At 39.5% G+C, this 23,568-nt stretch overlaps 2 protein-coding genes across 6 annotated transcripts in view; both read right to left on the bottom strand.

Moving 5' to 3' along the window:
• The window catches only part of LOC119475933 (multiple C2 and transmembrane domain-containing protein 2-like), a 47,819-nt gene extending 42,921 nt beyond the window's left edge, over positions 1–4,898 (bottom strand). For 2 of the 3 annotated variants that reach the window (XM_037749074.1, XM_037749091.1), the window contains exon 1: positions 4,624–4,898. The gene's annotated coding sequence lies outside the window, so the exon portion shown is untranslated. The remainder of the gene's footprint in view (positions 1–4,623) is intronic. The other variant, XM_037749082.1, reaches the window with a different exon arrangement.
• Positions 4,899–8,934: 4,036 nt separating this feature from the next.
• Positions 8,935–23,568, bottom strand: part of LOC119480487 (myocyte-specific enhancer factor 2A-like) — a 51,902-nt gene continuing 37,268 nt past the window's right edge. For 2 of the 3 annotated variants that reach the window (XM_037756793.1, XM_037756805.1), the window contains exons 4-10: positions 21,442–21,576; positions 20,830–21,043; positions 20,189–20,242; positions 17,888–18,048; positions 11,792–11,918; positions 11,128–11,230; positions 9,478–9,808 (exon numbers count right to left, since the gene is read on the bottom strand). In XM_037756793.1, coding sequence (XP_037612721.1) covers positions 9,478–9,808; positions 11,128–11,230; positions 11,792–11,918; positions 17,888–18,048; positions 20,189–20,242; positions 20,830–21,043; positions 21,442–21,576 — 1,125 coding nt within the window. Of the gene's footprint in view, positions 9,809–11,127; positions 11,231–11,791; positions 11,919–17,887; positions 18,049–20,188; positions 20,243–20,829; positions 21,044–21,441; positions 21,577–23,568 lie in introns of all 3 variants that reach the window. The other variant, XM_037756785.1, reaches the window with a different exon arrangement.

Raw genomic sequence — 23,568 nt, 5'->3', positions numbered from 1 at the left:
TCTCAAAATGTAAAAAGTTTTTGACACCAAAACACAGCATGGCTTTTTGTATGGTGTTCCTCATGTTCCTCCATGTATTAATGTGGTACTTTGGAGGGATTATTGATAACTTTTATCAATTCTCGAGCGGTAAAAAACAGTTCAATTTTGCACCAAATCTGTGTAACAAATGGTATCAACCTTATGAGACACAAGTGAGCATGGGAATGGACATCATATACATTCATCATAATGTTCTAAACCTTTATACACTCAATATATTTTAATTAATTAATTTATGTTTATATCTGATTTATGACTAGAACAACTTGACTCACAGTGCTGAGCTGCAGCTCAAATTAATCTTCTGGTTCCCAGCTTTCAGATGATGTACTCCACTTCTATGTGACAGCTACTGTTGACTTGTTATCTTCCCTTAAAGACCCCCTGTACCCCCTAAAAAAGACAAAAAAGGGTCTATTGTGGGTCTCAGAGGGTTAACAGCCCATTTGTGAACTATTACACCATCCAGAGGGATTAACAGAGAGCATCATGGGAGCACAAAATGACCACAATAACTACGTGTACAGTACTACTGTAGCGTGACACTGAACCATTAATTTGACTACAAAATGAGCAAAGCTTAAATTGTGTACCGTAGGTGTGGTCCTGAAATCATTAACAGTCCATTGGCACTGGTCTAATCATGTAACTGAGATATACAACCAGATGGCCGCAGAGCTGAGAGGGTCAGCCAGACTTAACCTGAGCTAAACAGACACAATTTGAATGCACAGACTCCACAGCTGGCCAGATATGTTCTGACCAGCCTTGATTCACTACTGCAAGCCCAATCTGTGGAGGACACAGGAAGGCCGGAACGCAAAGCCAGCCAAGTTCAAGGTGACACTGCCGAAGCATCCATCCTTTCTGCAGACAACCTTGTCCAGAAACCCGTCTCACTAACATCACATCACATCATTTCAGTCATTTATCTGACTCGCTTACGTAAAGAGAAATTCAGCGAGGTGGCCAGAAAAAACAAGATTGGTCTCCGAGATTACGATGAACAAGCAACCAATAGTTCAGAGGTCAAAGGTCACAGCGTTAAACAAACACGCCTGTAAAGCGAACACGATAATGAATGGAAAAAAATGGAAAAATAAAATGTAAAATGACCAAGACTAGTGCTCTGAAGTAATAAGTAAAAAAATAAGTAAGTAAATAGCACTTGTTAATCATAGAAAGTGGCAGTGGGAGTATGTTGGACAGAAGCGAACAAACAAACCAGTCAGTATTTGTAATATATACAAAATAATGTTATATAAGAGTCTATAATTCTATTTAATAAAATGATATATTACGACGGAGTATTAGGGGGAAAAAAAATTAATCGGAGATTTCGAGAATAAAGTGATAATATTACGATAAAAAAGTCATAATTTAATGATAATAAAGTCATAACTTTACGAGAAAAAAATCATGACTACGAGAAAAAAGGTCGTAATATTACGAGAATAAAGTCATAACTTTACAAGAAAAAAAGCTGTAATATTATGAGGATAAAGTCAACTTTATGAGAAAAAAAGTTTGTAATGTTATGAGAATAAAGTCATAACTTTACAAGAAAAAAAGTAATTTCCTCCTCCACGAAAGAGGCAATTTCCCCATCAGGTCCGTGTGGTTCTTTCTTCGGAATAAATGCAGGTTCTTGCACAATCTTTTCAAGGTCCTGATACTTGATAATGTACCCGATATCTGATACCTGATAATGTGGTGCTGATGTGCCAAAAGATTAAGTATTTTGTTATTTGTGAAACCTAAACTAAAGTATAACTTCACAAGATGCTCCACGTTCCTCATTTTCACACAGGTGGCACGGTGCTCTATTTCCCCTCTAAAATAACACGTAAAATTACTACTTTATAATATTATGACTTTACACTCATAATACAACTTTTTTTCTAGTAAAGTTATGACTTTATTCTCAAAATCTCAGATTTCTTTTTTTCCCCCTTAATGTGGCCCAAATACTCCGTCGTAATATATTATGACATGCATCTAATCATAACACGCAATCCTTAAAAGACTGTTGATTCTACTGATAACACAAGTATGTACTTATGTAATACAAGTGAAAGAAAGATGACTGAGCCTGAACAGTGACCACTGCAAAGTAGAGAGGACTCTATAAAAGAGCTATGAACTGATGAAATGCTCTATATGATATGATACTGAAACATGAAATGGAAAAATACACATTTGGGGTTGTACCGCCACAAATAAGTAGGCTATGACTGGGAACATGATGGGACTCTGCATGCAGAAAGCCTCGATCATTGTTATTATATGTACTGCCAGGAGCAGGCTGACACATGTACTGATGACGGTAAGAAAACTATGCACGTCATCTACTGTATTTCTACTTTCATCCCCAAATGAGGTCACCAAAACACTGTGAATAAACACAGACACAGATTTGTCTGATAACGAATGGTAGCATTTTAAAGGTCCCATATTGTAAAAACTGACATTTTCATGGCTTTTATATTATTAAGCAGGTTTAAGTGATATATAAATACTGTAAAAGTATCGAAACGCTTAATCCACAGAGAAATACACACAGCCCGTATTCAGAAACTGAGCTTTTGAAACAAGCCATCAGGATTTCTGTCCATTTATGATGTCACAAATCTACAATATTTAGACCATTTCACAGTTTTAAACGTAAATATTCTAAATGGGTCCCAGTTTATTTCCCGTTGCAGTGTATGTGAATGACATCAGCTGACAGGAAGTAAACATGAACCCAAACTGTTGCCAGGCAACGCAACTCTGTTGCAATTCCATTGAAATGCACTAAAACGGAGCGTTTTAGACAGCGGGTAAATACAGGCATATTCAGGCAGACACTATGAGGAAAATAAAGTTATTTTTAAACATTAAAGCATGTGAACATGTTCTAGTAGAAACACAAAACACAAGTATGAACCTGAAAATGAGCACGATATGTCCCCTTTAAGATGATACTGGGTTAATCTGTTGTTAAACATGAAGCACTTTTGTAGAATGGATCCTCTAATTTTAGAGATTTAAAGATGAACAAACTGTTCCAATTTTGAAATTACCTCTCTAAGAATTGCAAATACCAGATAATCATATGTAAAAAAAAACTGACATGGTAGCAGTCATATTTGTGCATTTTAGGTTTTCTTTTTCTCACAGTCTGCAGGCCGTTGAGCAACTGCATCACAGTCCTGTCTTGATTAGACTAGAAGCTATTTCCTGAAACTCTTTCACAGTTTGTGGTTTCTACACTTTGATGTATGAAGCACGACTATAGCTTACTGCAGAAAAGAAACTCATGAAAGAATAAAATAACACATGCTTTCTGTGAGAAATCTACCCTTCTAGTGGATGTCAGTGTAGTGGTTAGGTTTGTTTGTATGCTGTGAAAACATAAACAAGACCTGTGGGTCAATAACATGCTAGCATTTCTGTGGGGGAAATACCCCTTTTAAGTAGGTCATAACCTCAAATAGGTTTCAATCTGCATCCAGAGTTAGTGAAACTTTATTTGGCCTAGTTAATTCTCCAAATATTGGCCCTGTAGACATCACCTGAAAAAGCCCATCTATCTACCTACCCACGCAAAGCCCCACTTAAAAAACCTTGTAAATAACATTATCCTGCCTGTAGGAAAAGATAAATGATAATAATATTTCATCTCAAAACTTTAAGTTAGTCAATGGGGGTTTATCTTTAATCCGGCATGTATCACACATTGCAGAACAAGTTTTAAAACTTGATATCAAACTTCACAGTGGCAACTTCTTGCTGTGTGTCTCCCTAGAGACAGCCACATAGCAAAGCCCCATTTAAAAAACCTTGAAATTAACATTATCCTGCCTGTAGGAAAAGATAAATGATAATAATATTTCATCTCAAAACTTTAAGTGAGTCAATGGGGGTTTATCTTTAATCCGGCATTTAACACACATTGAAGAGCAAAGTTTTAAAACTTGATATCAAACTTCACAGTGGCAACATCTGGCTGTGTGTCTCACTAGAGACACAGCCACATAGCCCATCTATCCAAGCAAAGCCCCATTTAAAAACCTTAGAATTAATATTATCCTGCCTGTAGGAAAAGATACATGATAATAATATTGCATCTCAAAACTTTAATGGAGTGTATGGGGGGGTTTATCTTTAATTCGGCATGTAACACACTTTGAAGAACAAAGTTTAAAACTTGACATCAAACTTCACAGTGGCAACATCTGGCTGTGTCTCACTAGAGACGCATTGCTTACAAAGCCCCATTTAAAAAACCTTGCAATTAATATTATCCTGCCTGTATAACAAAAATAAATGATAATAATATTGCATCTCAAAACTTTGAGTGAGTGGATGGGGGTTTATCTTTAATTCGGCATGTAACACACATTGAAGAACAATTTTTAAAACTTGATATCAAACTTCACAGTGGCAACTTTTACTAGACAGGTGACTAAGATTAGTTTAGTTTTGTTTGATTAAGAGTTTGACAATCTTTCCACACACAGATGTGCAATTTAAAAACTACCACGAGGTAACAAGAACTAGTTAACAAATCAAATAGAGGTCACTGATAGTTCTCACCTGAGGAAATGTGTCCAGACAGGAAGGAGCTCACCTGAGCAGCCCCACCTCAAAGAAAGACCCCCCCAGGTAACTAAACTTCCCCGCTAGAAAAACAGAATAATAAGTTAACTTTTACCTTTTCTTTCTCGCTGTTTAGATCCTATGATGAGTGTTTATCATTCCCCTCATGGCTGCTAAACATTAGAGTTATTAGAAACACGACGAGCAGCCGCTCAGAACATGACTGTAATGATAATGTGTCTTTAACAGACTTCCTCCTCCTCTCTCAGAGTGAGCGTCAAACATCATTACACCACACACACAACCCAGTGGAGATTAACACTTTCAAAATAAAAGCCCGAGCTTCCTGCGAGCGCGTTCACCCAAGAGACGTCTAGAAAATAAAGAGAAAAAATAATATAAAGTATAAGTATGTCAAAATGGCAGTACTTGAGTAAATGTACTTAGTTACAGTCCACCACTGCTAATAATATGGTGTTATAGTTGTCAGGCATGTATACACACAATATCAACATAGTTTCTAAATCACCTCAAACATAGTTCGACATTTCTGTGTTGCAATTTCTTGTTACTATAAACACAGATATGATATATATCTGCAATAAGCCCATTGACATCACCCATTGGTTTGTGGACTGCCGTTTTAGCTGTCACCATCTTGGTTTTTGGTCATCATCTTGGTTTTTGGCTGTTGCAATCTTGGTATTTGGCCGTTGCCTTCTTGGTTTTTGGCCGTTGCCATCTTGCTTTTTGGCCGTCACTTTCTTGGTTTTTGGCCGTCATCTTGTTTTCGGTCGCACCATCTTGGTTTTTGGCCTTCGCCAAGATGACGACCAAAAGGGATTTTGGCTTCCCGCAATTTAATGAACATGATCAACTGCGATATTGACGTTTAAAATGCGCGCTCCACTCATAGAAAACTCTGCGAAACGAAAACGCGCTGAATTCAGGTGAAGAAGAACCTTATTTTAAGTCTTATTTTAATGCAACAATTTGCTAATTAGCAGGAATGTAGTAGCACAACATGTAAGTTAAGTGCTCTCTAGATTTTATTTTGGGTAAATAATCCAGTTGCTGTTACCATTTAAGTTTATGCTTTAATCATTAATTTAGACTGACATGATATGGTATCAAATAATATACCACCGGACTATTATTTCATCAATGGTGCTGCTTAAAGAAAAACTTTTCTTTTCTCCAAGGCGTGACCTCTAAACACTATTATCTTTTCACACAATCATCATCATACCACATTTAAGCCAGGTTTGATTTCTAGACATGTGACTTACCCAGCCTACATCCTCAGTGAACTTTCCTTTCTGCTTGCAGCAGCAGTCTATTGTAGTCTAACAATCACAACAAACCAGTCGAGTACATAGTCTACTGATGCTATCATTGTCGGCCCTTCCTCTGTTCTTAGCCAAATTGACTCTCAACAGAGATTTTTTTTCCTTTTATCGTCTCAATCTTGCATTCCCAAGAACCAAGCACCATGACTTCCTTCACAGTTGTGATTTGCACAACTGTATTTGTCGCCACATTTTCCATTTATGGTCACCTCTCTGCATCTGGAAGTGATATAGTGATTCTTGTGCTAACCATGCTAATTATTTATGTGGACACTTACTCCAACTATAGTTGTTCCCTCTCTCATTTTATATTCATGGGATCAAATGTATAGATTCCTACTCATATATATGTTTTGAGGTACATCTTAGTTTTATATAGAGACGCCTCTATTCCACTCTAGCCATATAGAAAGTATGACTGCCAGTGGCTTGATGTTATTCTTGTTTTGAGAGGTACTTGCCTATATTATAAATGTGTATATGAATTTTTGTATAGATTGTTGTTTACTCATATGTATATATGAGTTAATATTATTATTTATTTAGTCTGAAGAAGAGCTTGTGCTCAAAATGTCACTTACGAAGATGTGCCAATAAATTGCACTTTAAGGGAGCTACAGTGTGTGGACCTTCTACGTTTTTCACCTCTGCATCTGGCACGTCCAGATACCAGTCACTGTTTTTAAAGGCTGCTGGTATCATTAAAATGCACCGTTGCTTTTAAAGTATTCTGATTCCCTTACATATAGTACTCTAAATAGTAATCTATTTCTTTCTTCTGTAAAAAGGCACACCAGGAATGTGTTACAAAACATCCTCTCAGCTCTTTTCATCTCTATCTATTCACGCCCAAACACAGATACAATATATATCTGCACCCTCATCCACCTCCACTGGCTCCCGGTCAAGTCCCGCATCACCTACAAGATCCTCCTCCTCACCTACAAATCCCTCAATGCCCTGGCTCCTCAGTATTTATCTAACCTCCTCCACCCTTACACACAGCCCCGGAACCTTAGATCCTCAGGCACGGGTCAGCTCTCCATCCCTCACACAAGAATGCGAACTTTTGGGGACAGAGCCTTCAGTGTGACAGCCCCCACACTTTGGAACTCTCTCCCCATAGAGCTCCGCAACGCACCATCTCTGGACACCTTCAAAAGACTCCTCAAAACCCACCTCTTCACCAAGGCCTATGGCCCCTAGCTTCTGTTACATTTGTTGTGTTTATTTATGTCTTTGTTAAGCGTCCTTGGGTTTCATGAAAGGCGCTATATAAATCCAAGCTATTATTATTATTATTATTAATAAGCTGATATCAGTTGATACAGTTGATTTATGGATCTACTTCTAATCGTAGAATGTGTATAAGAAGTGGACGTAGTCACCGTGTCGTCACCCATCTTGGTTTTTGGCCGTTGCTCTCTTGGTTTTTGGCCTTCATCTTGGTTTTTGGCCGTCATCTTTTTTTTAGCACTTGCTACTTTGTTTTTTTGCCATCATCTTGGTATATATATATATATATATATATATATATATTTAAGATATCTAGTGGGCTGCACAATTAATCAAATATTAATCATGATCACACTTTTGGCTTCCAACAATTAAATGAAAATGATCGACTGCGACATCACTCTCACGCTTCCCATCAACGCTATCATTCAGTGGAGCCACTGTGGTTACCTGCAGCTTTTGCATTCCTCACCACATGTGCTGCCTCGTACTTACCCACACGTTCTATTTGCATAGTATTAATCACAAACTGTTCAGTCACACAAGTGTTCAGTTAATTCCCATCACCATGAACCTGAGGAAATATAATTTCTCCAACCTATCCCTCAGCACTATTACCTTTCAGTTATCTTTATTATAAAAACAAGTCATAAAAGGAGAAATACATCATAACCCTGTAAATATTCATCAGGGATATTAACTTCTGCTCAAAATTCATTTTGTATGCAAGTTTAGTTCCTTCATTGTGCCTTTAAATACACACTAGAGGAAGTTACCTCATGTACAAACGCACATAAGTCCAACTTTTGTATTTGTGTGTTTCTCTGTAGTTAATGTGAGATTCCTTCTGTGATTAATAAAACAGATTTCAGTTAGATTTATATTATTTTCTATTAGCATCTCTGTCTTTTATAGCACATCCCTTTTGTAAAATAATTTCTAAAGAGCTAGATTTGTTTTGTTCATTAAAAAATATTTTCTGGAGAGCATTTACCTTTCGGTATATTTTTGGAGACCTGTGCTACGTTCCAAATCACATACTTTCTTTGTTTACTTGTAGTACGTACTGCAGATGCCCTTACAAAGTACGTACTGTTGAATGCAGTATGCATACAATTGGGACATACTACTTTTTCATAACACAACACCTTGAACTTTGACCCTATGCTCAGAGGTTTGTGGGTCAGAATAGCCAGAAAAGCATGCTGACTTGCAGGCTGCAAAATGCGACCGGATGCATTAGGACATCCTGGTATTGTTGGCGTTCTGCATTGGACATACTATGTATTGGGACATACTAAATCTTTTTCTGGTGTACTAAATAGTATGGTAGTAGGAGTATTGCAATGCACAGCTGGTTTCAAGATAGTGCAGCATGGCGTACTTCACAAAACGTATCCAACAGAAAAAAAGAAAAAAGATATGAGTAAGGAAATAACTCATAAATGTGGCAATCATCCACAAAAATATGTTTTTGTAGAATCTGGTAGAGGTGCCGTATTTCACTCAGATAAATACAGATAGACAGATCAACAATATATAGTTACACCAAAAGGGTTATATATTAAAGATAGTATATACAAAACAATAACAACATACTTCGGTAGTACATACAGAACAAGTGTCCATGGCTTTCAGTTTTCAATCTGAATGAAATATTGTCTTATTCTGTGCACAATATAAAAACACACACAACATAAAAACAGCATACTGCTTTGGCTGATATAAATAAGTGGTTTTTTTTATAAAGAGGAGTAACAGGGACGATGTGGAGGGAGTATTGCTTTCATGTTGGACTCGTTCAATGTTTCAAACCCTGAGAAGATCAGACATGATTTGGGTGACACCCAGTGGGGGACACCCAGAAGCACTTCACTGCTTTACCACCAAAGTCATGAAGCCACAAGACTGACAGACAACACTAATCTCACTTCTTCTGTGCACAGTACTGCATCCCACTGGATAAGAAAATGACAGATTGTACTGCAATTGGACCCACATGATCAGTCTGTGATGCTTAAACGATTTATATTATAAAAGGACGGCATGTTGTGTTTTAAGTACCACTGAAGAAGATGAAATAATTCTGGCAGATCCAGAATTTTCAGACCAATTTTGCTCAACCTTTCTGAAAAATCTGACCACCAAATTAAAACAAAAAACAAAGATAACTTAATCAAAATTACAGAACACATCAATACAATCCACATTTCATTTGCATAACAGTGTCCTTCCTGGTGTTGTGTCGTCATGTGACTCTAAGGGTCTATGTCACCCAGTTGTCCATTCGGATTCGTTTGACCGTCGGACTGTCCCTGCCCTCTGACCGACCCACGGGGAGCGGGTGGAAGTCCAGCCGCTGCTGCTGCTGCTGCTCGTCCCGGTCGCTGCCACCCTCGTGGGAGCTGCAGGAGGAGCTGACGCTGTCTGCAGGAGACCTCCCTATCTCTGCTCTGGCGGATAAGTGAGGATGAAGAGAGGCATGAGCCTGGGTCATGTACCCTGATTGGCTGAGGTGGTCGCGGGGTGGGGAGATTGGCTCAGCTTTGATGTTGATGTTGTGGTTGGTGTTGATGGAGAGACTGGAGCTCCCCGACCTATACAGAAGGAGGGACAGAGGAAGAGGATGTTTTATGGCTGTTACTGTGGATTAAGTCTGCAGACAAATGGTGCGTTCCAATACCCATCCATCCATTATCAGTAACCACTTATCCTATTCAGGGCCGCGGGGGGCTGGAGCAAATCCCAGCTGACATTGGGCGAAGGTGGGGTACACTGCAAGATGATCTATAGTTTAACATTCACCATTATCCTGTAACTGTCACTTGTGGCCACAGTGGCCGCGGTTAAGCAAAAGTTACATAGCCTTGCTTTAAGTTATAATGGAGAATTTTTATAGTTACTTTAATTAATTGAAGTCAAGGATCTGAATAATTCCTCCACCACTTAACTTCAATGTGAAGTTGCCATCAGTAGTAGAATCTCATATTTGTCCTGCAATAATATGCCTCAAGTCAGTAGCCTCTCTCTTCATTACCAAGTCACATCACATCTCTGTCATCTACTGTACATCATTACTTTATCTGTTTTATACACTGTATATGTCAGGTGATTTTAACTTAGTGTAAATAAACTGTGTTAACAAACTGTGAAACTGTAAAACCTGTTATGAGTCATTAAAGGAATAATATGGAACTTGTCGGTTGCTGTGTGTAAACACACAGCATTCAAAGTTGGCCTCACCTCCACAGTTCAACGAGCCGAGAGGGAGAGAGAGAGAGATCAGTGATGGTCGAGTGAGTTATAGAGTGACTGAAGAGAGCAAGAACGTTATTTTCTGATTGTTTCCCGGCGGTTATGTTCTAAAACACACAACTAACTCTGCACAACTCTGGCTGTGGTTCAGCGCTGCTCTCGTCAAACTACAGACACACATAGATCATAGCTGCACTTACAGCACAGAGAGGAGCAGGGGGGATCACTGGAACACATGCACATAACACAACCCCGTTCTCATTCGTGAAATACGGACGCTTTGTATCTAACAGAATAAACAGGGACTCGTGAGTCGGTATTAGAAGCCGAGGGGTGTGACACAGCCGCGAGATTGGACCAGCTGAACGGGCTGTACACCCTGCGCGCTGTTCTTGGCTGAAGGTTACACCCCCACGTGGGGCCCAGAGGCTGTTTGCAGACGCCCAGAAGCATCCAGAGTAAAGCAAAATAAGAAGAAAAGAGAGAATACAGGCAAAGGGCTGTAGGGTCTCTGCAGAAACAGACACCGCCACACATTTCTAGTGGGGCATAAGTGATGACTGAGAGCGATTATTTTTGTATCAGTCCATGCATTGTTTTTTAGTTAATTATTGCATATTATACCTTTAAGAGAGAAAGGTTAACAGTGTCCGGTACTTACCCCAGTGAGCCCAGCTGGTGTTGCTGCCATGTCGCCATTGAGCCCAAAGAGGGGCCTGTAGGGGAGCTGAATCCCGACAGCTCCGCACTGTTCAGGGAGTAATCTAAGAGACGACATGTAAGCATGATAGCAAACAAAACTGATATATCAAGCCTGTCTTCTTTGATTCAGTATCAGTCTTAAAAGCTTCTGTGAAACTCACATAATGCTTAAACCATCTGAAACTTTCACTCTCACTAACTTTCACTGGAGAGCTTTAGTGTCCCCTGATGGCCCAAATTTAATTTTGGATAAAAATCATCATATTTAAAGATACTGACTATCCTAATACATATCTATATATCTTTGCATTATTTCAAAATACAGATACAGTTAGTAAAACCCTAACAAAATGTCCAAAATAGCTGCCTTCCTTATGTAGCTTAATGCTAAGAACTCACAGTCCTGTTCTTCAGACAATAAGGTAGATATTACGTGTTATTCTGTTTATCCTGTTCTCTCATTTGAAGTGCAACAGCACATAAATGATAATCTAACCTATCCATTAAATGAAATGAAGCAAAAAAAATAAAGAACAACAGCAACATTTCAATGTCTTGGGGTCCTCAGGAGCTACGCTAATGACAGCAATACAATACAAATCCTAATAATAATCATCAGGTACCGTTGTTGTATGCAGAGCTGATGCCGGAGTAGACCAGACTCTGGTGAGACAGACTGGGTGTGGTGATGGAGACCACTGGAGTGGACAGAGACTGGCTGGACTGACTGCTGCTCAGCCTCTGGTTGCTCTGGAAATACATAAAAACACATACACAGTCACTAAGTTTATTCATTTAAAATATTTCTTCTCTCTTTCTGTTGCTTTTCTGTGCTTAGATTGCAGTTATATTGTACAGTGAATGACATGCAGCCTAACATGGCCTGTGATGCCCCATTTCAACCACATGATGTCAGTATAGATTCATTTTTCACATGGAGTCTTTCAACAGTGAGTGAGAACTTCTTCCCTTCAAATAAAAATAAGAATAAAATATACCTTCTGGTACGTCCACTCTGTATTAACCTTAACTTATTCTTTACTTAATAATTTCCTACATTTCCCAGAATGCCTTCAACTTCCAGAGAGCATATCTGAACTTACGATATAATACACTTTATTGTCCCCTTGGGGAAATTTGTCTTGGACTCAGTGCTGCACACCACCAGCTGCCTCCACAGCAGCATCAATAAATAGAAACATTAAAAGCAAACAACAATCCACATGTAAACAGAAAAACACATAATGTAAACCACAAACAACATATATTGCACATTACCCATATTGCACAAGATCTATATAAAACAGCATAAATAAGAGATAAAAATAAGATTAAGAACACCATGACGGTATTGCACAACCCTACAGCCTCAAGAAACATTATTTAAAATTTTTAATTTTGATCGAGGTGGGCACAAACAAGTTTTTAAAACGGTTCAGTTTGCATTTGGGGACTCTGTATCGTCTGCCAGATGGTAAGAGCTCATAGTGGAGGATGTGAGATGGGTAAGACAATACTCTCTGCGCTTGCCTAAGAACAGACTGCTCATATATTGACTGGAGGGAAGGGTTTTCAGTCCTCCCTATAACCTTAGAACTTGCTGGGGTTCAGCGTCCCATTTAAGAATACGCTGAACAGGACACAAGGCTGCTGATGGATGCTGAATGTTTTGCATTACTAAACGTCAACCAGACATTCACCAACCTGCCAATGTCTTCAGTTAGTAATATCGAATCCCTGCAAATCCATCTGTGATAGTCATGACTCAGTATCTCAAAACACAGAGGGCCTCGTTTGTATAACATTTCTTGACATGCAATGTTATCCTCTAAATTACTTGGTTCAATTTTGAGCTATTTTGCGAGATTAAGTGTTTTGCATTTCAACTGGTAGCAGTCTTGTTAAGGAATCAGGCTTAAACTACTGCAACCTCAGTGCTAATTCACTTGATTAGAGTGTTTTAACAATTAATTAAAAACACTAAATACCAGCAGGCAATTCATTCTTGATCACTCACAGTCTCAAATTAAGCTAGAAAACAAGTTGGTTTGGCACACTTTATGCCTGGCTGGTAAAGCTGCTGGGAATCAGAACGGGTGGCTCTTTAACTTCACACATTTCTAACAGTCATTAGAAGTTTTGTGTTGTTCCTCTCTGGGCTGTTGCCGTTCCATGCCGATAATGTCAGCAATGACATCACCCTGAATGAAGTCATTCACTGATGAACGCACGCACGCACGCACGCACGCTCGCACGCACGCACGCACGCACGCGCACGCACGCACACACATACAAATGTGTGTTAACCAACTGATACATGCCTAACACTAACACGCTAAAAAAAGTTAACCCAATGTGACTGCCTGGAACATTACATTGTGCTTCCTTCCCGTTTCCCTGTGTGCTCTCTGTGGTATCCCCGTCACTATGAGTGACAAATGCCTTGCTAACCACTGTAGTGATGATGGTTAACACATGAGAAATGCAGACGTGCTCAGTTATATAAGGATGTTGCTTTAAAGAAATGCACAAATAAAAAAAATGCAATTTGCATTTGTTCCTGCAAAAACAAAAAACAGTACACAGAGCCTACTGTACACACTTGCATGCACACACATTATGCATAGAGGAGGAAGTGAAAGGCAGTTTCAAAATGATAAAAAAAAAAAAACAGGAGTTGCTTTCTGACCACATCTTTTACTGCAGAGAATGAAAAGCAGAAACAAACACATGTCATCATCAGAGCAGTTACCACCCTCTTCTGTTGGTTTGAACACTATGGAAATGTTAGCATGCTATTGGTTATGGTTTTGTTGCGTGTTTCAACTGCACGCCAGCGTCAACCCATAAAAGCTGGTATTCAACACTCTCACACCGCTGAAAAGGACCATGCTAACGGCTAAACTGCTCCTGTAAACATGATGACTATTAATTATTTGTCATCCGGTGATCAACAATAATCATCTCAGAAAAAGCGATGATGAGAAATTATGATGATTAAAAAAATACATGAGCAAAATTTGGACTCATTTCTGTAGAGGCAGTGTTGACTGCCACACGTAGGATGAAAGGGTGTGTGTTCATTTACAATTTCTCCACCTGAAATTGAATCACACCGTATTTTATTAATACTAATTAGTATCCCTAAATGAGTCTTGATAAAAGGCTTTAAAGGCAACACATGAAGTGCTTTCAATTTGTAAATTTTTAATTATGGAAATTCTCCAAAAAGCAACAAAAACCTCTTTTCATATTCCAAAAGAAATGCGAAATTATGTTTACATCTGGATAAAGTGTTTTTAAATGTGTTTGTTAAATGTAATTACTAGGGCTGAACCCATTTCCATTCACATATCTAGAGGTCAGAGGTCAAGGGAAAATGGCCATGACAATTTTTCCTCGACAAAATTTAGCCTCCTTCCCTCTAGCTTTAACTGAGCCCGCTATAACCTAAAAATCGCAAGTTGCATTAATTCGTTAAAAGAAATTAGTGGCGTTAAAACGAATTTGCATTAACACGTTATTGCGTTGCAATTTTGACAGCCCTAGTAATTAAACCATATCTCCCGTAAGGCTGGACTTATTAATGTTAACAGGCAATAACAGGAGAGAAAGGGAAATGCTGTCCTTATACTGATGGATAACTGTAAAATGTAGAAAATCCACCAGTCAGCAGAGTAATGGAGCAGTTTGGTCACCATAGTAAAGAAAAAAAACCAACATCTTTGTTCCATTGTTTGCTAATAGTTACATCATGTTTGAGCATAGTGTGGGAGGGAAGGGCAACAGTAAGGGAGTTAAGGGCAAATCAATAACTTCAATAACACAGCTCAGCTGCTGAGTGTACAATCTGAAGGAAGAAAGACTCTCTGAAACTCCTTCTAGACTCTCCAGAGCAGGGAGTTACTTCACCAAACCATTTCATGCATCTAATCACCGAAACTTCTTGTACTGTGCACTTTTTTAAGGGTCTGCTTGTGCCACAATTGTGATGTGAGTAGAATGTAACAGCATATTATTTCTGAATCTTGAGCCTCCACAGAGAATCTGCACTCGCTTTCCAACAAAGTGGATGAATTGGCAGCCCGCTTGAAATATCATCAATCTTTTTGTGTGGCCTTCCAAAACAAATTTTATGAATTTGTAAATGACAGGATTTATGTTTCTTTCACTGAAATGCATAATGAAGTTCTTCAGGATGGAGACAAATTCAGTCTGGCAAAAAGATCATGGGGGGGAGGGTGTCTCAAGCAGTGGTGTCAAGTTGTGTGTAAAGGAAAAACTACACATAAATAACACTTAACTGATTCTTGTGGTATTTCTGCAAATGTTACCACAGACTGCAGAGATCATGGTATCTAATTTCCTCCTTAATATAAAAGATACTACACACGCCCCTGTCATTACCAGTGAGGTCGCCCTCAACCTTTGCTGTTTTAGCTTCACAATCTACTGTAAAACATTTTTTTAATACTACAGCCAAGGTTATAAAATAGAGGATCCCTTCAGTGCTAAGAGTTATCAGTCCACTGTTTTGAACAATAGGCCGCTCTTATGTAGATTTCTCAGATTAAAATAGTTGTTTCATGTAAAGTGATAAACAACAGCTAATAACAACACAAAAATACTGAAGTTAAAGAGGCAAGAAAAAGCAAAAACGCACAGTTTTTAGTAGAGACAGAATTGTACATGGACAGAAGAAATGTATAACCACAGTAATGGCTTCCAGAGGAGTTTCTGACCACTAGTGCTACAATGTTTTGATGAACAGGTCCCTGAATTGTTTGGATCTTGTCTTGTAACCCGCAGGCATTGGCTCATATGACAAATATTGTCAGTTAGTGGCCGTAAAGTGTAAAGGGTAGTAACACGCCAGTAAAAGAGGAGAAGAAGACTGTAAATGGATGTAAACAATGCAGCCAAAATGAGGTTGTTCCATGAGGTATGAAATGCATTCAATATGATTGTAAGGTCAGCGAGCCTTTCTTTAAGGTGGCTAAAATATGTTTTTTTGCCTTCCCCGTCCACAGCACTGTATTGCTTTGCTCTCGTGTCGGTGCTCCTGTCTGTTTCTCGATGCTGGGGCCACACCGACCGTCATCTACTGTAAGTAATACACCTACAATGGATGAGTACCTCATACAACCCCACTTCAAAACACCCAAACTATCACTTTAAGGATGCATACAATGTTTTTTAACTATGTTAGTTCACGATGAAAAGTGAAAACCTGCAGACTCCACTGAAAGGGACTATGGATCGTGAAGAGGATTACTGACAACTCATGCCTTGAAGTCAATTATTTTTTAAATCAGGCGAGCAATTCTTTGCCAATATTGATGTGTTGAACAGAGAGATCCTGTCCTCTTTAAAAGAACAATGATTTCATTGCACACTCACCAACCATCTGGTCCAGATGGTGTCGAACTAAAAAAGTTGCTGAGCAATTCTGTGGTGATCTGCATCATCTATTTACTCTGTTCTTGTCTGCGTCCAACAAAACATTGTGTTCCAATCTGGTTCCTCAGACTCAGGCACTGAAAGGCTTCTGGCCTGTGTTTTTACTGAGTTGTGCATAAGCAGCTAAGAAGTGCAACATTTTATAAGGTTGTGGTTGTGGATCTGTCAACTTGTTTCCATGTTTGCTTCCACCTAGTGGCCAAAAATCGAATAATGCAGTTAAAAGTATTATTGTATTAAAGGGATAGTTCAGGTGTTTTGAAGTGGGGTTGTATGAGGTACTTATCCATAGTCAGTGTATTACCTACAATAGATGGTGGTCAGCACACCCCCAGCTTGGAGAAGCAGACAGGAGTTACCACACAGAACCAAAGCAACGTACTGCTGTGGACGGACCTGGCAGCAAAGCGTATTTTAGCCCCCTAAAAGAAAGGACCACCTAAAAAATATCAATATTTGTATATTTTATTCAGTTTCAGTGTAGGCTATATTGACAATATTTTCACCGCTTTACCTGCCATCAGACAGCCCTTTCCGACTGGGAACTGAAGCCGTTGTATCCATCTATGTTCTCATCAGAGCCACCAGACTCCATTAAAAAAACTTTAATTTTACCCAGCAGAACATGGAGGTTGCTGGTCTACCGCTGCCGCGATCGGTTAGCTTGTTTGTGCTATTGTGTGACTTTGGTGAATCCGAACTAACCACAGTCACACAAAAACACAAGCGATCGAGGCAGCGGTAGACCAGCAACTCCTGCGTTCGTCGAGGAAAAATTGTAGGTGTTTTCAACGGAGTCTGGTGGCTTTGGCGAGAGCATAGATAACGGCTTCAGTTCCCTGTCACAAACATAAACATATAGATGTCTCATGGTAAGGTAATTTGGCAAAAATATACGAAACATTGCGTACACTTAAACTAAAATGTTTTTTTTTAGGTGAGCCTTTATTTTAGGTGACTAAAATATGTTTTTCTGCTGCTCCCGTCCACAGCAGTACGTTGCTTTGGTTGGGTGTGGTAACTCCTGCCTGCTTCACCAAACTGGGGGCGTGCCAACCGTCATCTACTGTAGGTAATACATTGACTATAGATAAGCACTTCATACAACCCCACTTCAAAACAAACTACCCGTTAACAACCAGCCTCAAGAAGAGCATTTCTTCACAGACAGTGCCAAAAATGGAGGATATTCTTCATCCTTATTAACCTCTGTGAGGACCTGTGTTGAGGTCCTAAATATAAGAACCACACACACTTACCAGTGTTTGCATCATTCCTTTGGACTGAGGGATGACCACTCGAAGGTCTGTCTTGCGGCTGGTAGGGACCAGGCTGTTCCCAAGAGGTGGAAGAGGAGGAGATTTGGATGGTATGATCTTCCCCAAGCTGCCTCCACCAGGTGAGCCCACAAAACCGTTCACTGAACACAGAAACAAAGAAATATAAGGACATTTGAGAAGTGGTGGTAAAGAAATCCCAAACTTCCCCTAAGAATATGAGCTTTTCTACACGGACCAGGAGCCCTGTATGTGAAATCTGTTCAAATAAACATTTTGCCAGGATATTTTCAGAGCCTCTTACAGTCTTTTTCTTTTCAGTGTAAAAGCACAATGCACCTACATTTAGAAATATTTTAAGATTAGGAAAGTGCGTGAAAAGCAAGGGGAAGGTTGCAGTCCCATGCGTTAGATCCATTAAATCAACCTGTCCACCGCCAGGCTCTGAATGGAGAATGGAGAAAGTATGGCTATATATTATACAGGAGATAATAATGAATAATTGATCTTTTCTTGCTCTTGACATTACATAATGGCGGTGTTCTTATGAGACATGCTGTTCTGGGAGGGAGAGCACGAAGATGACAGGCAGGATAGTTTGCAAGGACAGTTTGTGAGATCCAACGGTACAGACAAATAAAGCTGACATAAACCAGCAACAAATGACACTGAGGTGCCTCCAGACTCATTAAACAGCACAGCTACTTCCACTAGCATTTAAGCTGAAACCGTTCAAATGGTCTGATGTGAAGTAGTCACAGAACGTACCTCGTCTGTGTTGAAAACATGATACATTTACGATGTACAGATGCGTGGGTGAATTTTTCTTACATTGCACAGTGATAATATAGTATGTCTGTGATGGATAAATGAAAGTGTAATCGGCCTGGACCCTGAGCTGCTGATACATGACAGTACATGTGGGTTGCACTCTTTTGACAGACATTCAGTGGCTTTTCTAATGATCTTTTTACGTAATTTCACCTATTTTTAAATTTCCTCAAACAGCAGTTTAACCACTCCAACTGCATTTTAGTTTTCTATAAATAAAGACTGTTATCAAAATTGTATTAGTAGTAAATGCTCTGATATTTTTTTTTCTACAGGTCAAATTGACTTACAGAATCATAAATGTATTGTCATGATTTTTTTCTGCTAAATGATCTCTGATAAACTAAGCGTCTTTAAAGCTCACAGCACTAACACAATAAAATAGTACAATATAAAACAATATAATATAATAATATGGATATGAAACATTTGTTTGACTGTCAGGCATGCTATTAGGTTGTACATGGTTATGAAAAAGCAGATTTCCCAACAGTAACTGGCCTGATCTGTTGGACACTGAACACAACAGCAGATTGGCTGCCACAGACACACAGATAGAGAGAGATAGAGAGAGAGAGAGAGAGAGAGAGAGAGAGAGAGAGAGGGAGGGAGAGGGAGGGAGAGGGAGAGGGAGAGGGAGAGGGAGAGGGAGAGGGAGAGAGAGAGAGAGAGAGAGGTCATAGCAGGTAAACTCCCATCAGGGAGGATGCTGTGTACAGAGTGTGTGAGGTGAGGTGAGGTGATGTGAGGTAAGGTAGTACTTATACTTTAGAGTGTTTACACACTACAGAGAGACTTCTAATGTGGATCAAAAGAATAATTAACTAAACTTCCTAGATGACAACGTTCTGAAGCAACCATAGGCTGTATATCAGGATGGACGACATGTCTCCATAATCCTCCCATCCCTATCCCGGATACGGAGCTGCCATCTTGATATTTTGACATTATTTGGAGCCAGAGTCTGCACAGCAGTGATCGGGGGGGCTGGAGCCGCGTATCGAGTTCCCGCCCACCCAGCCGTCAGAGCTAATCACAAGCCGAGTGTAGCCGCAGCTTGCTAGCGTGAGCCACCGAGCTGTCATGTTTTAATATACAGTCAACAAAGCAACCAATAGTAAGAAGGTCAAAGGTCAGTTGCTGAACCACTAGAATCATCATGACACGTGGTAGAAAGATTTTTTTGCCACTATAGACAACCTCTCATTTTTCATTTCTGCATCTAACCTGCACTGATAATGAAGGATTTTCCAGTCATAAAAAGCCATGCATGAAAATGTAACACATTCATGTAGATAATTATATAATTTTTACTCTGATTAACTGTGTTATCTTAAGTACTTCCTTGGTCCACAATAAGTTGAATGACATATTTAAGTGCTCTAGTGATGGTGCAGCTCAAAGGTAACGTTTTGCCAGAGTGTGTTTGTATGACTCCTGAGAGATACATACCAACTGGTCCAGACCCATTTTGCAGAGACATATCAGAGCTGCCCTGTAGGCCACCTGAGGATAAAGACACACACACACACTGATTGTTATTTGATTTCTTTTCCCACCAGTTTGTGTACTGTAACTACTGTCACGAATCCAACTGGTTTTGCTGGTCGTCAGAATTTGTTTGCTGGTCTTCGTTTTTTCTAAATTGTCACCATCTATTTCGTCTGTTATATCTTTGCAAATAAACTGAATATAACCAAATATTTCAAATATGCAGTGACTCACTACAGGAGAGAATGCACATTAAATGTTGATGTAAGCCCTATTAGGACAAGGTTTAATTCTCTAGAGGAGGTTGGCGATTTTAAAATTGCATGTGCTGGTTAGTGTGTTCCTTTTTCCCCCTCTTTGGTACCTAATACAGTCCTATTTGCCTGCTGTGATATTTGTCACAGTTAGTTGGTCCTCCCATAATTTTAGGTCCCCTCCAAACAAAAAGTGAACCACTAAATTTACCTGCACAAATTGCTGTGTTTCCTATGATTGAGTTTCATCAGCTCAGTGTGCAAAATGTGTTTAGTTATGAAAGAGCAAGGCAAATATCTTATTACCCATCTTCCCCTGGAATATTAAGCACACACACATGCACACACCTGTGTTTCCAGTGCTGGGAGGTCTTTGTGGAGGGTTCATGTTTCGGTGGAGGTGTGTGTGATGTGAGGAGAGGATCCCACTGTCAGCCAGAGCTGCTGTGGCTGCAGCTAGAGCTTGGGAGGTCGGTCCTCCTCCTCCTCCTCCTCCTCCTCCTGCACCGGGGCTGTACGACATGCTGCCATGCATGTAGTTCTGCTGTGGATGGACGGTGGGCTGGAGAGGGAGTGACAGATAGAGACAGCTTGATCAATACCAGAACACAATACTTGTAATGAGCCACAATCTGTTTTTGTCTTTTATTTTGCCTTCTTGCGTTTTATGTTTCTGTGTTTGTTTAACCAGGTACCTCATCAAAGGGGTCAAGCATATGATCACCAACTAACTGACATAAACCTGACATTTTGCCCCACATTTTATGCTGTAGAAATAAAAAGAAAGGGAAGAATAATCCCAATCAAAACCAAGAGGATTTTAAAGCCAGTGGGGGAATATGCCAATGGGTTACAGTCTCTTAACAGACTTCCAATATTATTAAACAAGGCTTTGATCTGCATCAGCAGAGCTGCTCAGTGGCATACTGGCTGTAGACAATACACTACAGCACAACTTACAATTTTATGACTCTTCATCATGTTGTCGAACTCTTCATTAATCTTCTTGTATTTCTCCTCAGTGTTGGGGGTGAGGACGTAGGAGGCGTCAGCATCGGGGCTGTCACAGCCTCTGTGCTCCTTCTTGTTCAGGGCCTGCAGGTGAGATAAACACAGAGGAGAAACATTACAAATATTGATTAAAAAGCATTGGTTAAAAAAGTAGAAATTGCACCAACATCAATAGCTCGTTGGCACGGCTTACAGTGGCCTGTAGTTGACATTCATTATAAAGCCACATTTTCCCCAGAGAGAGTGGTGAGCTGACTACTGAGAGCAGAAAGCACTTCATAAATCACAACCAACCAGTTTGTTAAAAATGATTTACATATCTATTTGAAATCTTTCTAAATCCTTCCGTATGTAGAAGTCCTTCATTACAGACCACAATGTCTAAAATACAGTAGAATTTACAAAGAACATACAGCTTTGAAACACATGGGTTCAGTGTTTCTTTCTCCCAACCCCCCCATCATATTTTCCTATTACTTTGCCTCCCTTCTCATCGCCCCTGAAATGAAACGGTTTCTGTCGTTATTTTTCAACATATAGAGCAGAGCTGTACGATCCTACAAAGGTAAAGGGCAGAAAATATAGAAACAGAAGTTGAGGAAAAGGGTTTAAAGTTTTAATGTTGGCCAGCAAAGTGGCTTCAATTCCTTCGTTTTACACTGATTATTTTACCCCTCACAAAGCACCACAGAACCTACATAATTACTTAAAAACGCAGATACAGTATGCTTTTATCATTTGGGAGTGCAGGGGGAAAATGCATTATATATGCAAACAAATTGTGGTCTTTCAGTTTTCTGGTCATAGTTTTCTGCTACTATTTATATCAAAATCAATGTAATAAATCCATCTACAATTTAATACAAGATTTTATAGTATACCTAGCATCCCAATACCTACTTTCCTTACCTTTCCTACCTACCTAAAAACGTTTGTTAAATAAATTAGACAGAAATACAGATAAAAACTGAATAAAATAAGCACTTCACAAATTGAAAAAGAGCCAAGCTGATCAGTTTGAACTTAAAACACATAAATTATTCAGCATCAGTATATAATTACATTTGTCCATGTCACAAGCTGAGGTATTGCAGAACACAGGATGTGTATAGTTCTGGTTGGTCCCTGTCTAATATGTGGTTAAAGAGCAGGAAGGACAACAAACCACTAACAGGACTAGAAACCAGATCTGGTTCTCAAGAGGTTCACAGTATAAAGAAAACACTGAGGCCATATTTACATTTCTGCAGGGCTGTAAATGAAGTCCTTTACTGTGATTCTCGATACAGTAAGGACGGGGAAACACATTTTCACCCTGTGGTAAAATGCCTCTTAAAGGGCCAGTGTGTAGCATTTTGGGAGATTTATCAGCAGAAATGGAATATAATATTCATAACTATGTTTTAATCAGTGTAAAATCACCTGAAACTAAGAATCAGTGTGTTTTCGTTAGCTTGGAATGAGCCCTTCACATCTACATAGGGAGCGGTCTTCTTCACGGAGTCCGCCGTGTTGCTCCGCCATGTTCCTACAGTAGCCCAGAACGGACAAACCAAACACTGACTCTAGAGAGGGCCTTTTGCGTTTTTACATTACCTGAAGGCCACTGTGGTACTCCGATACACTGCTGCAAAGTGCCAAACTGTGCTACCGCCAGCCGCCGTCTGACTTCTGGTGCTCCTAAAGTGGCAACCACAGTTTTGCACACGGTGACTCACGTTACCAGTCTTAGAAAGGGAGGAGTGAGTGGAGGGGTACTCAGTTGGTTGCAATCTGCAACCACACAACTAGATGCCACCAAATCCTACACACTGTACCTTTAATGTGTTACTTTGCAACAACATTAAAAAAGTTGTGTGGCGTTTGGTTCATTACACATTATTTGTGTTTTGATGTTAGAAAACTGTTTCCAAGGACTTCAGACACAGGGTGTTTTACCAGCTGTTCCCAGCGTTTGAAACACCATCAATATTAACAAAGGTCCAGGATGGTTGAAACATATAGTACAGTTGCTGAGCAGCTGCATTCATGCTTTAGCCAAATATCATCTGCCCATAAAGCATATATTCTTCTTCT

This window comes from Sebastes umbrosus, chromosome 2 (assembly GCF_015220745.1).
Source record: "Sebastes umbrosus isolate fSebUmb1 chromosome 2, fSebUmb1.pri, whole genome shotgun sequence".
Taxonomy (NCBI): Eukaryota; Metazoa; Chordata; class Actinopteri; order Perciformes; family Sebastidae; genus Sebastes; species Sebastes umbrosus.
Note: the sequence above shows the minus strand (reverse complement) of the source record. Positions and strands in the feature narration are given on the sequence as shown.